Here is a 14,099-nt window from a genome sequence, read left to right as displayed (position 1 = left end):
AGAGATCTTGCAGCCGGCCTCTTTATGGGGCATAGGCTGTCTCTGCTCATCTTGTGAGGGATACGCTGAATGACAACGCGAAGGAGTATCACATTTCCATTGCCCTCCAGTTCTGGCTGGCCGGATACTCAAAGACCAGGTGTTTCCATTTTCCCCACTGGGTGGTTTTTAGTGTCCTGCTTTGAAAGGCTCTCCTACATCAGCCAGACTGTGTTGCCCAAAGGGAAGCTGGCAGGAAACGGTGGCCAAAAGAGTTCGGGTTTAATTTCAGGTTTGCATGTGGCTCTTCCTCCAGAGAGGCCCTCTCCTAACACAACCAGAAAAGCCTTCAAGTTTTTGTTTCTCTGTCTTAATCACTTCGTCTGGGGTCCCCGGAGCCTCACATGCCATCTTAGGCTCATAACAAAAAGTTTGCTCGTCCAGTTGTTGGGTTATTTTGACCCCCTCCTTCCTCTTTGAGGTTTCCTCCATCCTCGAAGCATTTCTGGATCCCTGAATGGCAATACCAAGATACTTGGGGGTGGAGGAGAGGCACATTTCCCTTTGATATGAAAAAATATAAGTTTCCGCTCTGATCCATCCACCCCAAACGCCGATACGACGGGTGGCGATAAAGTTTCCAGGAGAAGAGAACAGGGAGAGCGGTTTTGGGGTTGTTGTTTCCGGGGGTGGGGGAATATAATGACATGCTCTTTCAAAGCCCGGTGGGGAGAGAGGGTCTGGACAGGCTGTTTCTTTAGGATGAGGACGGCTGCATTTCCACCAGTGCTCCTGTGGCTTTAAACAGCAGCGTATCTGCAAAATACCGGCACCGACCCATTTAATCTGCATTGTATGTTTAAAGGTTTCCACTCCTAAATGGTGGGCAGGTTGCTGATATTTGCAGCGGCAAGTATCCAACAGAACCCCCCACCTCTCCCAAAAAAGCTACTTGCAGGGGAGGCTGCCTTGTTGCACCCCTGTATGAGGCCCTGGTCTGAGATTTCCTGAGGAGGCACTCTCAGGGCAGCGACTTGTGCAGAGCTCCTTTGGGCTTGGGTTGTTTTACACTGGCCTGCATGGTCCCCAAAAAACCAACCTTTCCGTTTGAGCAAAGCTTTTTCTCACCTCCTGAGAGGTTGCCTGGATCGGTGTAAGAAATTGGGTGGAGAGTGGATTATCGGAGGCCCACAAGCTGCCCGCAAACCCCTATATTGGCCCATTCCTTAGCCCCCCCCCAAGTCCCTAGGTTGCTGCACCCTAACAGTGCAAGAGCAAAAGGGCTGAGGACCCCAAAGGTGAGGCTGGGTTCCTCTCCGGTTTGGTCCTGAGTCCATCTGTCTTGGCGTTTCTTCTGTCCAAGTTTGCCTTGTCCTAAATTTCCTTCCGCCTTGAATCTTGCTTTTTAAATTATTATTCTAAGCAGGGCTTTCTTGAGCTGCATGTCTTGGTGACTTCGGTTCCCACAATGCAGTTCTTCTTGGCTGGGTTGGGGGGAGGGAGGGGGCAAGGATTGGAGTGGACGGAGTGGGGAGTGGGGAAAGCCCTGTGGCTGGCAGAAGGGGAGATATATATATATAGAGAGATATATAGTGAGCCCGTCTCATCACTCATCCCGTCCTCAAAGAGGGGCTTGGTTGGCGCAGCTGAAGGGGGATCTTCCGGGTCTCCGGCCAGTGAGGAAATCGGTGCCCCTCGATCTCAGAGAGCCAGTGGCTTTCCTATTATCTACGAGGAGGAAGAAGAGCAGAGGAAGAGAGGAAGGGGGCAGGAGGGAAGGGGGAGACATCAAGGGGGCTTTGTTCCTCCAGTAAGCTCCAGACCTAGAAAGAGAGAGAGAGAAGGGGAAACAAACAACAGAAAAAGAACAGAGATATATATATTAAACGTCTTTCTTTCCAGCTAAAGCCGCTGGGTCACAGAGAATCTGAGGTGCCCAGAAGCCTAGGACATGCAGACAGAGGAGGGTGGTTTGCGTGGAGTCCTGGGATCGAAATCTTCCCCTCGATTTCTGCCCAACCTGGGTGAGGCGGCCATGTTTGAATAGGCTGCGTCTTCTGCAGCTCCTTCCCACTTGGGGGGCCGCAGAAGAAGCTCCCCTGGCCTCCAGAGTCCTCGTCCCCCCTTGACTGTGCCAGAGGATGTATGTCAATAAATCTCGTTTTGAGGGCGTGTCGTGATTCCTTCCCTGGCCGAACAACGCAGCCACGATTAAAACATCTAGTAAATTTTGAGCGGTCAAGTAAGGATGGATGGATCCGACCATTTATGCTCCATCACTTTCTCATTTCCCCCAGTCTTAAATTCAGTTTTCCATGTGTTCCTCAGCAATTTGCAAATTCTTTATTTCTTTTAGAGAAAGCCTTGCAAAAATTCGTGTTAGGAGTGAATTTTTCATTGCGCACACATTGTTGTGCGAGGTTTGGACTAACAACGGGCACATCTTTGCAAGCGATTTCCACGAATCGAATGCATTTGTTTGTGTGTGATTCACACTAAAGTTTGCATCTTGGTGCACGCTACTATCTAGTAATATATGCTTTTTTTGGACACGGCTGGAGAATTTTGCACTGTAAAGTTTGGAGAAGCACGAATTTTTGTAGGATTGCTGCGTTTCGGCTCACGTCTCATTTCGGACGGTGCGAATCGGGTGGATTTGCATTCAAAAATGCCAACAAAACCCCCAGGGTGAAGGCAGCTGGTTTGCGCTCCGCAAATGTATATTAATAATAGTAATAAGAACCTTTTAGGAATAGCCACAGAAAAACGCCTGTGGTTAGATTTGCAGGACGAGGCAATGGCGCCGATGGTGAGTCAGATTGTCTCTCTTACTCCTTTCTGCCTCTCTGCCTCCACCCCACAAAGCAGGGCAAATTTCCCTCTGTTCCCCGCCAACACCGTCCCAAGATTCCAGCAGACAGAGCCCCCTCTAGCACAAAGCACCCGCTTAGGACCATCCAATTAGCTCTGTTCTGCCATTTTGCCGTGTCTCCAAAGGCCACGGAGAATGGCAAGATGGCAGCCGACGAGGAACCTGATCCCATTAGGGGACTTTCCGGAGTTTTGGCTTTTTATGGAGAGTGGTGGGCCGAACCCTGCTCTCAGGTTGTCATATTCCACCCCTCCTGCATCTCTGGAGGAGACAGTTGGCTCCTATAAATTGTGGTCAGGGAAGATTCCCCCCTTTTCTTAACCTCTGCCCCGAACTCTGTTTTGGTCTTAAAGATAACCCTCGTGTTATTCTACCTTTCCCCCTGCCTTGGGCTTTAAAATAATAATAATAATAATAATAATAATAATAATAATAATAATAATATTTATACCCCGCCCATCTGGCTGAGTTTCCCCAGCCACTCTGGGGGGCTCCCAATCAAGTGTTAAAAACAATACAGCATTAAATATTATGGGGTTTTGACTCTCTTTGGCTTCCCCCCATCTTAAAACCCCGGGTTGTAGCCACGATAATCCACTCAAGAAAGTTCTTTAAAGAATGTTGCAGTCATGGGAGCGGTGGAAGCAGAAAACGACCCTCCTTTTTTGGGTGGGTGGGTCTGTCGTGTCTGGTGGTTTGAAATGACCGGGATGATGGGCCTCGCTCCCCACCCCCGTTGAGACGCCGCCCTGTGGAGCCCATCACTGGGGGGGTCCGGCCTCCACACAGCCTTGGCCACGAGCCCCACCCCACGATGCTTTATTTCTTAGCAACTAGAAATACAGACACACACACGCACACACCAACGATGACGACAAAAAGAAAGAAAGCAAACACACGGGAAGAACCCACGACGACAATCAAGAACGACGACGAGAAAAGAAAAGGTAGAGGCCTTTTTTTGGAAGCTGGGGATTCTCATGGACAAGAACAGCCCGGCTGGCCAAGCACAACAACACATCGGGATGTGAGATTCCGCAGGCGGCAACGGTTGCCGTGGAACAGCCAATCAGGAATCTCCGGGATGGATGGATGGCAGTGGTACCCAATAGGTTTGCAGAAGGGAGTGATGAATAATAGGGGGCCAGGGGGAGAGAAAGAAGTTCATGCAGCAGGTCAAAGAGATGGAGACAGGGTAGGGCGGTGGGTCAGGCAGGCAGGCAGTCCAAAGGGGGTCAGGATGGGGAAGAGGACCATGAGTGTTGAGGGGGTGGGTGAATTGTGAGCACAGCCCACAGGGTGGTTTTTTTTTGGGGGGGGGGAGGGTTGGAGGAGAGAATCACCTTTGCCACACAAGTGTTGACTTGTGTCTGTTCCCTTTGCCCCAAACTAATGTATGCAATTTGGGGAGGGGCACGAACTTGTGGAATATGATGCAACCCCCCCTTTTTCTGCTGTTCTCAGACCTGTGCTCCAAATCACTAGGGTTGCAAGCCCTCCTGCAAAACCCTTGTTCGTGATGGGAACAGCTCCTGATCCGTTTCACTGGGTACCGTATTTTTCGCTCTATAAGATGCACTTTTCCCCTCCTAAAAAGTAAGGGGAAATGTGTGTGCGTCTTATGGAGCGAATGCAGGCTGCGCGGCTATCCCAGAAGCCAGAACAGCGAGAGGGATCGCTGCGCAGCGCTCCCTCTTGCTGTTCTAGCTTCTGGCTTAGCCCCTCAGTCCCTTCCCACACCTCCCGGAAAATCCCCCAAGAGCCTGCAAGGGCTCGCTGAAAGGGAGCGCTGAGCAGAGCCTGGGATGCATACAGGCTCTGCTCAGCGCTCCCTTTAAAGAATATTTTTTTCTTGCATTCCCCCTCTAAAAATAGGTGCGTCTTACGGTCAGGTGCGTCTTATGGAGCGGAAAATACGGTACTTATTCTGTAGTCATCAAATTGGCACTATGTACCTAAACCCAGTGGGCAAGGGTACCCAGTCTGGGCCTGCCTTGGGTGTGTGTGGCCAAGTTGGCCTCCAAAGTGGTTTTATTCAGACCACACCTGCCTGTCAACCAGCTGATGTCACTGTGGGCAATACGCTGGCAAATCAGACCCCTGCAGCCGGCAGGATTGAACCCTGTTTGTCAGTTGGTGAGCAGAATGTTCCTGTTCAGATTGCAGGCGGCCAAAATATAGGGTGCGGATTCTTTGCTTCCACGTAGCTCTGTGCTATGCTTTGCAGTCCCAACAAAACGCTTCAAAATGCAGCGTCTTGTAATGTCATTGCGATTAACCAAACAATTTAACCCCTGTGTTGCAAACAATAGTCAGTGATATCGAAGGCAACAGGATGACCAAATACAATGAGACGATATCAATATACACTCTTTGTATAATATGAAATATATGAAATCACATAAACAGAAAACTTACGAATCTCTGAAAGCCACAAAATATGCACTCTTAATGGATTTCAATGATACGATATCAATATACACTCTTTATATACCGTATTTTTCTCTCTATAAGACACACTTTTCCCCCTTCAAAAATTAAGGGGAAATGTGTGTGCATCTTATGGAGCAAATGCAGGCTCCATGGCTTCAGCAAAAGCAACGCGAAGTCTCCGAAGCGCAGAGGGAGTGCTTCCGCCGCGCTCCGGATGCTTCACGTTGCTTTTGCTGAAGCCTGGAGAGCGAGAGGGGTCGGTGCGCACTGATCCCTCTTGCTCTCCTGGCTTCGCTTCGCTGGAGAGGCACTGCAAAGTTTCCCCTCTCTGCGCAGCGCCCCTTCAGCGAAGCGGGAGGAGACATGGAAGGGGCTCCATTTCTCCTGCCGCTTTGCTGAAGGGGCGCTGTGCAGAGAGGGAGAGAATTTTTTTTTCTTGTTCTCCCCCTCTAAAACAAGGTGTGTCCTATGGTCGGGTGAGTCCTATAGAGCGAAAAATTCGGTGATATGAAATCACATAAACAGAAAACTTATGACTCTCTGAAAGTCACAAAATATGCACTCTTAATGGATTTCATATATTTCATATTATATAAAGAGTGTATATTGATATCGTATCATTGCATTTGGTCAGCCTGTTGCCTTGGATGTCATTGCAATTGACAGCTGTGTGGCCCCACCTTCCTATCCAATTTACACGCCCCGGGGTAGTAAGATGGGGATCTGCTCCGGTGGACCAGTTTACAGGTACAAAACGTGTGTCGAGTGCGCCTGAAACCCCATGTAGCAAAGGTGGAAGGTGGGTTTTTTTTGGGGGGGGGGGAGAGAGACAGGATCAGGGAGTGGTAGGAGAGGAAAGGAAAACTTTTTAATAATATTATTTTTTTTTACATTCGCCCACAGAACAAAAAGCACAAACCAATTGCACAGAGCCACCAGCCAAATGCGTCTGAGAGATTAAGAAACAACCGTACAGACAGGCAAAAAAAAAAAAAAAAAAAAGTAACAACACACAGCACAGGCAAGAAAATCATAGAAAAGAACAGGCCACAGCGATATGGTGACGACAGCGGTAGAAAAGGTGACCGAAACCAAATACAGGTAAATTGGAGGGTGAGGCAGTGTTCTCAGGTGGGGCAGCTTGGAGTATTAAGGGATGGAAGGGGCAGAGGTGGTGCCCAGTTCAAAATCGAATTGAGACTCTCTTTTTGGAGTTTGGGGGCAGAGACGGGGGGCCGTGTGGGTGCAGGGGGCCGTGTGTGTGTGTGTGTGTGTGTGTGTGTGGTGGAGGGGGGCTTGTTGTGCAGGGGGAGGCATGGGAAGGGGGGGAAAGGAGGGAGGGGGAGATAAGTTCACCAAACGAAAACTACGTTCCAGAAACTCACGGCACATCCAGTAAACGCTAAACCACGCAGACGTCATGCAAAAAGAGTGCAGCTCGGATCACATGACGTTTTTGTTTGTTTGTTCTTTCCAAATAATAAAGAATAATAATAACAATCACTTTTCTTTTGTTCATTCCAGAGGATGCAACTTACAAGGGGGGGCGGAGCTACGTCTCTCGCGACAGGCGAAGGGGTTGGCTTAGCAACAGAGTCGTCTCAAGATATGATTGCAACACCCTGTCGGAGGGAGGGAGGGAGGGAGGGGGGAGGGAGGGGGTGGGCATGGTTTCGAGCAGCAAAGAAAAAAAACGGGAATTTGGTTTTCTTTTCGTTTGTTTTTGTGTGTGTGTGTGTGTGCGCGCGTGGAAAAACGAACGGTTCTTTAAATTTGTTTTTTTGCAACTTCACCGATAAGAAAAGGGTTTTCTAAAAAATAAAATAAAAAGGACATTTAGTCAAAGGAAAACGACACTGCTTACTGACACATGGAAAGGAGACACAAGACAGGGAGGTTTCGACTCTGGTCACTTGTAAACTCCCAGCATGCATTGGGAAGAAAATGTACGAAATGCGTTGTCACAACTTTCCTTTTTAAAGAAAAATTGTCCCTTGATTCTTTTAGGACAGGTGTGGGGGAACCAGTCCCAGTCCCTGCAAGGGAGATTAGACTCCACCCCCCCCTTGGCTTAAAAAACCCCCAAAGCACAACCCACAACTGACAATGGTCCTTAAGTGAGACTCGTGGCGAGGCACAATCTAATATGACTAATTATACAAATCCACTATTCAAAAAATAATGTTCTTTTCCACTGCACCTTTCTCAATTTCATCAAGCTGCCTGGCAAACAGATCTACAAATGTTTTTAATCTTCGTTTGTTCCCTTAAAAAAAACTAAACGAAAAAACGATCCCCACCTGTCCAAACTCATTTCTGACAGTACAGTGGTGCCCCGCAAGACGAATGCCTCGCAAGGCGGAAAACCCGCTAGACGAAAGGGTTTTCCGTTTTGGAGGCGCTTCGCAAAACGAATTTCCTATGGGCTTGCTTCGCAAGACGAAAATGTCTTGCGAGTTCCTGCGGGTTTTTTCCCCTTCCCCCTTTTTCTAAGCCGCTAAGCCGCTTATCCGCTTACCCGCTAAAAGCCGCTAAGCCGCTAATAGCGCTAATCCGCTAAGCCGTCAATGGGCTTGCTTCGCAAGACGAAAAAACCGCTAGACGAAGAGAATCGCGGAACGGATTCATTTCGTCTTGCGAGGCACCACTGTATTCTGAAACCCAACCACTGGAGATGATCCTTGCTTGCCCTGGGCAACTAGGCCAACATGGCTGTCTGCAATCCAGCTTACCAAAGCCTCTCTTGAACTTTTTGCCAACTCCTTGGGTTAAAAAGAATGAATTTGTAACACTCCAGAATGGAAAGTGGGCCATAACTGATTGAGGGTGGGTGTTGGAGGAGACAACATCCCAGAACTGACTTCTGAAATTTAAACATACCAGGGGGAGAAAACACGCGCGCTCACAAGATTTCCTTGATTTGAAAACAACCGCCCAGAAGGGTAACCTGGGGCGATGCCCTGCACAAGAGGGAAACCCCCACCTGTCACACCTGACAAAGAAGCTTCACACCTGGAGAGATTTATCTGTAGGTGGGGAAATGCGAACGAGAGCAAAGGCATGGTGTGACAGGTTCTAATAATAATATTTTTTTATCGTCCTGCCCGGACACTGAGGTCCAGCTCCGAGGGCCTTCTGGCAGTTCCCTCACTGCGAGAGGTCAAGTTACAGGGAGCCAGGCAGAGGGCCTTCTCGGTAGTGGCGCCCACCCTGTGGAATGCCCTCCCATCAGATGTCAAAGCAATAAACAACTACCTGACATTCAGAAGACATCTGAAGGCAGCCCTGTTCAGGGAAGTTTTTAATATGTGACATTTTAGTGTATTTTTCATCCTTGTTGGAAGCCGCCCAGAGTGGCTGGGGAAACCCAGCCAGATGGGCGGGGTACAAATAATAAATAATAATAATAATTATTATTATTATTGTTCCCCAGCCACTCTGGGCGGTTTCCAACAAAGATTAAAAATACATTAAAATGTCACACATTAAAAGCTTCCCTGAACAGGGCTGCCTTCAGATGTCTTCTAACCATCAGATAGTTGTTTATTTCCTTGACATCTGATGGGAGGGCGTTCCACAGGGCAGGCGCCACCACCGAGAAGGCCCTATACCTGGTTCCCTGTAGCTTTGCTTCTCGCAATGAGGGAACCGCCAGAAGACCCTTGGAGCTGGACCTCAGTGTCCGGGCTGAACGATGGGGGTGGATGTCATGCCACACCTAGACACTAGTGAGTCCTGTCCTCTCTCCCTGAACCCTCCTCACATGCTGGTCTTCATTGAGCCTCCACCCTAAAATATACATCCGCAACGGCTGGGATTGGACTGTCCAATTGCTCCTGATGCCTTTAGAGAAGGCTGCGCGTGGTCTTTCTTAGGGGCACTGACTTGAGCCCCAGGTTATGGGTGCCCAACGGTGACATAACATGACATCATGGCGTCACGGCACTTCCGAGGGCTGCCAGGGTCTCCGACGTTGTCTGGTAGGAACCAGAAGTCGCGTCACAGTCCTGCACTGCGGGTGCTAAACACCCACGATTCTTTTTTGTGTGTGGGTGCCCTGTCACCCTGGGACCCCTAGACCTGGTGCCCAGACCAGGGACTCGTGCAGAATCACAACAGCAGCAGCAGGCCCAGCAGCCTCAGAGGAGGCGCCCTGTGGCCAGCGCTGACCTCTTTTCCGAAAATTGCAAACTTTTGCAAAGATGCAGAGCTCAGCCACAGCGAGGCAAAGAGAAGTATCACCAGAGGCATTCTGGGTAAATAAAGATGGCTCTGGCGGCAGCCTCTTCAGCACTGTTAGCTGTTTCTGCTGCTGCCCCCCCAGTGCCCCCACACTTGTCCAGGCCCCCTCACTCTCCAATACAAGAGCATAAATGCTTAATTTGAGATCTTGCCAACTCTGCTCTGCTAAGGCTGGCTGAACGTCACCGTGCTCTCCTCGTATTTAGAACTGGTTGAACATAGATTTAAATATTGTCTTCTCTGCCCCCTCCACCTTGAAACATCTTCCACCCCCCAAAAAACAATATGACCAGGACTGTGTCGCCCCATAGTGGCTGGGTGGACACTGTGCAGAATAATGTCAGCCAGAACACACAGCACAGCGAAGGAGCAATCTGTGGCCCCCAAACTCAGGTGTTGCTGGACTCCAACTCCCAACAGCCCCAGCGGCCAGCGTGGCCCCCCCCCCAATGGGCAGGGATGGTGATGGAAGTTGTAGCCCGGCTGTCTCTGGAGGGTCACATGTTCCTCTCCCCAGGTCTTGGTGTTCTCCTGCGGACTAGGGCAAAACCCCCACGCCCCCAGCCAAAACGTGACAGCGGATTGCAACATGGGCTTGCAGCAACTGGTGCAATTGTGTAAAGAGAGATATTTTGCATTTTGAGCTCTCTGGGCCTGTTGGGTCCTGCATCAACATGTCCCTCACAGAACGGGCAGAGGCTACTCCACCAGGAAGGCGTTGGGGTCAATGGGCCAGGAGTTAAGGAAAACAAGCTTTCTCGGAAGAGATTTTACGCTGCAATTTCCGCATTTCGAGGGACTTCCGGGGTGCGGGGGTCAGGTGTTGAGGCTTGGTGGTGCCCTCCCTCCAACCCTCCAACGATGCCCGATATGCCCATCTGCTCCAGCGGTGTCTCCTAATCTCCCTCGCTTTGGAAGGGGGGGCACCCACCTGATGGGCAGCTGGTTCAGTAGGGCCGGTTGGCGTCTTTAGGCCTCTTGAGCTGGACTTTGAGGCGTTTCATCCCAATCTGGAAACCGTTCATGGCCTGGATGGCAGCCTGAGCACTGGCAGGATTGTCAAAACTTACGAATCCTGCAAAAGGCGGAGGGGAAACGGACAAGGAGAAGGGAGGATGGGGTGGGCGAGGGCCTGCTGTGACCTCACAGCACGCAGACGGAGACCTCCCCCCCCTCCGTAGAACCCACCCCTTGCTTGGTTTGGTTTCTAAAGCAAAGGTTTAAGTTGATAGTCCCTATGAGGGAGGTGGAGAAGGCACGCTGGGGGGGGATGTTTCTCTCTCTGCGTGCCGAGTGCGAGGTTTTTAGCCTCTGCGGATTGCGGTCCCCCATGATTTAGGGGACCCTATTCTCTTCCCCCAGAACCCTGCTGGGCTATCCCTACCGAAACATTTGCTCTGATTGGTGGCCCGGTCCACAAAGACTTTGGCGGAGATGACATTTCCGAAGGGAAGGAACATCTGCAAGATCTCGGAGTCTGTGAACTCCTGCGGCAGGTGGTAGATGAAGATGTTACAGCCCTCGGGACCTGGGAGAGGACGGCCATGTTTCGGGATAAAGGAAGGCGGGAGGGAGGGAGGAGAGAGAGAGAATTGTTCGTTGAGAACATGCTGGAATACAGAGGGAGCTCGCTGTGCAATCCACATCCCCCGTAACATTTAGATGGAAGGAGGTACAGGGTTATAAAGAGCAGGACTAGCCGCCTGAGAAACAGTTTCTATCCAAATGCGATTTTCGTTTTAAACGCAGTGTAAGGAGTCTCTGGGACACGGGTGGCACTGTGGGTTAAACCACAGAGCCTAGGACTTGCTGATCAGAAGGTTGGCGGTTCGAATCCGCATGCCGGGGTGAAATCCTGTTGCTCGGTCCCTGCTCCTGCCAACCTAGCAGTTTGAAAGCACGTCAAAATGCAAATAGATAAATAGGTACCACTCCGGTGGGAAGATAAAGGGCGTTTCCGTGCTCTGCTCTGGTTAGCCAGAAGCGGCTCAGTCCTGCTGGCCACATGACCTGGAAGCTGTACGCCGGCTCCCTCAGCCAGTAAAGTGAGATGAGCGCCGCAACCCCAGAGTTGGCCACAACTGGACCTAATGGTCAGGGGTCCCTTTACCTTTACCTAAGGACTCTCTATGGGAGTATATTGTATTTAATTGTCGGGTACCAGAGTTTTTAGGGGGCTAACCAGGCTGGGATAGCTGGGATAGCAGGCTTATTGATTTTTGAATTTCTGATGTAGATTTTTTCAATTTCGCTGTTCTGTATGGGACAATGACAATGAAGATTATCGTATCGAAAGCGAGACGGTGCCTCAGGACCTCCACTGAGGAAGTGGCGGACCGGATTCCAGAATGTTCCAATGGAAATAATGTCTACAAGTCAAATGCAGCTGTGGGGTGGGTGGGGAAAGGGGCTTGGTGACCCACCTACCTTCCCGCTGCTGCTGCTGCTGCTGTTGTGGAGGCGGCTGCTGGGCGATGATGGTGGCTGGCTGTTGCGGGAAGGCCGGGCTGACCAGTCCGTAGGCGGCAGGGTAGGCGGCTGTGGGGGCAAGCGGGGCAGAGTGAAGCCTAAGCTCCTCACATTGGCCGAGCAACGGGCAGAGAGAGAGCGACAGGCCTGCAGTGTTGCCCAACCCGCGGAAGAACACGTTGCGGGCACTGCCCAGGCAGAAAGGCTTAAGGCGCAGAGCGGGCACCGTGCCCTTCTAGGAATGGACAAAACCACCAGAGTTCCTAATCTTGTGTATTTCTGAAGCATTTTTTTGCTTGCCAGCATTTTATCCTAAGGTACACATTTTTACATACGGGTATCCTTAACACACATTTTTTAAAAACCAGCAGTTTACCCCATTCTTGGGAGAATTTCTGCATGTGGTTTTCACCAATACATGCATATACTGTATTTTTCCATGTATGAGACTAGGTTTTTCCCCTTAAAAATAATCTGAAAAATTAGGGGGGAGCGTCTTATACATAGATATCTCTCCCTCCATTTTCTTAAATCTGAGTCCCCCAAAATAGGGGGCATCTTATACATGGGGGCGTCTTATAGATGGTTAAATACAGTATATATTTTTTAAAAACGTGCACTTTCCTCTATTGTGCTTTTTTGGGTTTGGAGAACTGCATGGTAAAATTTGAAGCGGTGCAAACTTTGAAGGACAGCTGTGTTTCAGTTCCCATCATTATTCCAAGAAGTAGGCATGAGGGAGCTTTGCGAACCAAACCAAATTCCTCCCTCCTCTCTGGACCCTTCCCAGATCTCGCTGGACCACAAACCCCGCAGTTCCTGAGCGCCACTAGCCTGTGGAGCGCCAGAGACATTCCCCATCCCCGACGTAATAGATGTGGCATTCTGGGAAATCCAATGAGCCAACATCCCTGGCGCCATCTTGGCCATAGAGCAGGGACCAGGTCTCTGGTGTTGCCTGGGCAACAAGGCCTTGGCAAAAGGAGACATATGGGCCCAGAATCCTATAGATGCCCATTCCCCACCCCCTACCTGTATAGTGCTGCATCCCAGCGTACGCCTGCTGCAATGGGTCCACGGGGGCTGCTGGGCTCTGTGCTGTGTCAGGGGGCGAAGAGGAAAGAGTGCGCATTTATGAGACGATAATGGCCTGCTTCACACACAGAAAGCAAAACAGAATCTCCAAGTCGGCATGCCAGTCCTGGTTTTGTTTCCTAAGAACCAACCACATTGTGCAGCCATGGTTTGTTGCTGAATAATTGGGTGCACTCTTCCCACCTTGGATCAAATCTATGCTTCCAGGTGCCATAAGAAAGCTGCAGAGATAGCGCAGGATAGTGCGCACCCCGGAAATGATCTCTTTCAGCTTCTGCCTTCTGGAAGAAGGTAAAGGGTTTGATGTATTACAGTATTGTTTGATGTATTACAGTATGTCTGATGTATTACAGTATTTTAATATTTTGTTCTAAGCCGCCCAGAGTGGCCGGGGAAGCCTAGCCAGATGGGTGGGGTATAAATAATAAATTATTATTATTACTATTATAAAGACCAGGACTAGCCGCCTGAGAAACAGTGTTTATCCAAATGCGATTTTGGTTTTAAACGCAGTGTAAGGTAGTCTCTGTGGGAGTATATTGTATTTAATTATGGGGTATCAGAGTTTTTAGGGGGCTAACCAGGGTGGGATAGCTGGGATAGCAGGCTTGTTGGTTTCTGAATGTCTGATGTAGTTTTTTTCAATTTCATTGTTCTGTATGGGACACTGACAATAAAGATTATTGTATCGTATCGTATTGCACGGTTTTTTAAAGCTGTGGTTTAGCGTTGCGTCGGAATCCAACCATCCTTTTCTTTGGCTGCCTGGTCCCAGGCTCTATATCTGGGGCAGGGAGCCACGCTCTGCAGAAATGAGCAGTGCCGTCTGGGGCCCAACTCAAGGCTTCTTAGGCAAACCATGGTTAAAGCAAACGGCAGCTGAGTGTTACATGTACTGTATTTTTCGCCCTATAGGATGCACTTTCCCCCCTCCAAAAATGAAGGGGAAATGTGTGTGCGTCCTATGGGGCGAACGCAGGCTTTCGCTGAAGCCTGGAGAATGAGGGGG

General features: G+C 49.9%; 1 protein-coding gene across 3 annotated transcripts in view; it reads right to left on the bottom strand.

Moving 5' to 3' along the window:
• Positions 1–39: 39 nt before the first annotated feature.
• Positions 40–14,099, bottom strand: part of CELF3 (CUGBP Elav-like family member 3) — a 90,325-nt gene continuing 76,265 nt past the window's right edge. For 2 of the 3 annotated variants that reach the window (XM_079958216.1, XM_079958217.1), the window contains exons 9-13: positions 13,028–13,093; positions 11,954–12,064; positions 10,911–11,054; positions 10,458–10,601; positions 40–1,802 (exon numbers count right to left, since the gene is read on the bottom strand). In XM_079958216.1, the coding sequence (XP_079814342.1) occupies positions 10,474–10,601; positions 10,911–11,054; positions 11,954–12,064; positions 13,028–13,093 (449 nt within the window). In that variant the 3' untranslated portion in view covers positions 40–1,802; positions 10,458–10,473. Of the gene's footprint in view, positions 1,803–6,822; positions 6,907–10,457; positions 10,602–10,910; positions 11,055–11,953; positions 12,065–13,027; positions 13,094–14,099 lie in introns of all 3 variants that reach the window. The other variant, XR_013834045.1, reaches the window with a different exon arrangement.

Source organism: Podarcis cretensis, assembly GCF_951804945.1.
Source record: "Podarcis cretensis genome assembly, chromosome: 16".
Taxonomy (NCBI): Eukaryota; Metazoa; Chordata; class Lepidosauria; order Squamata; family Lacertidae; genus Podarcis; species Podarcis cretensis.
Note: the sequence above shows the minus strand (reverse complement) of the source record. Positions and strands in the feature narration are given on the sequence as shown.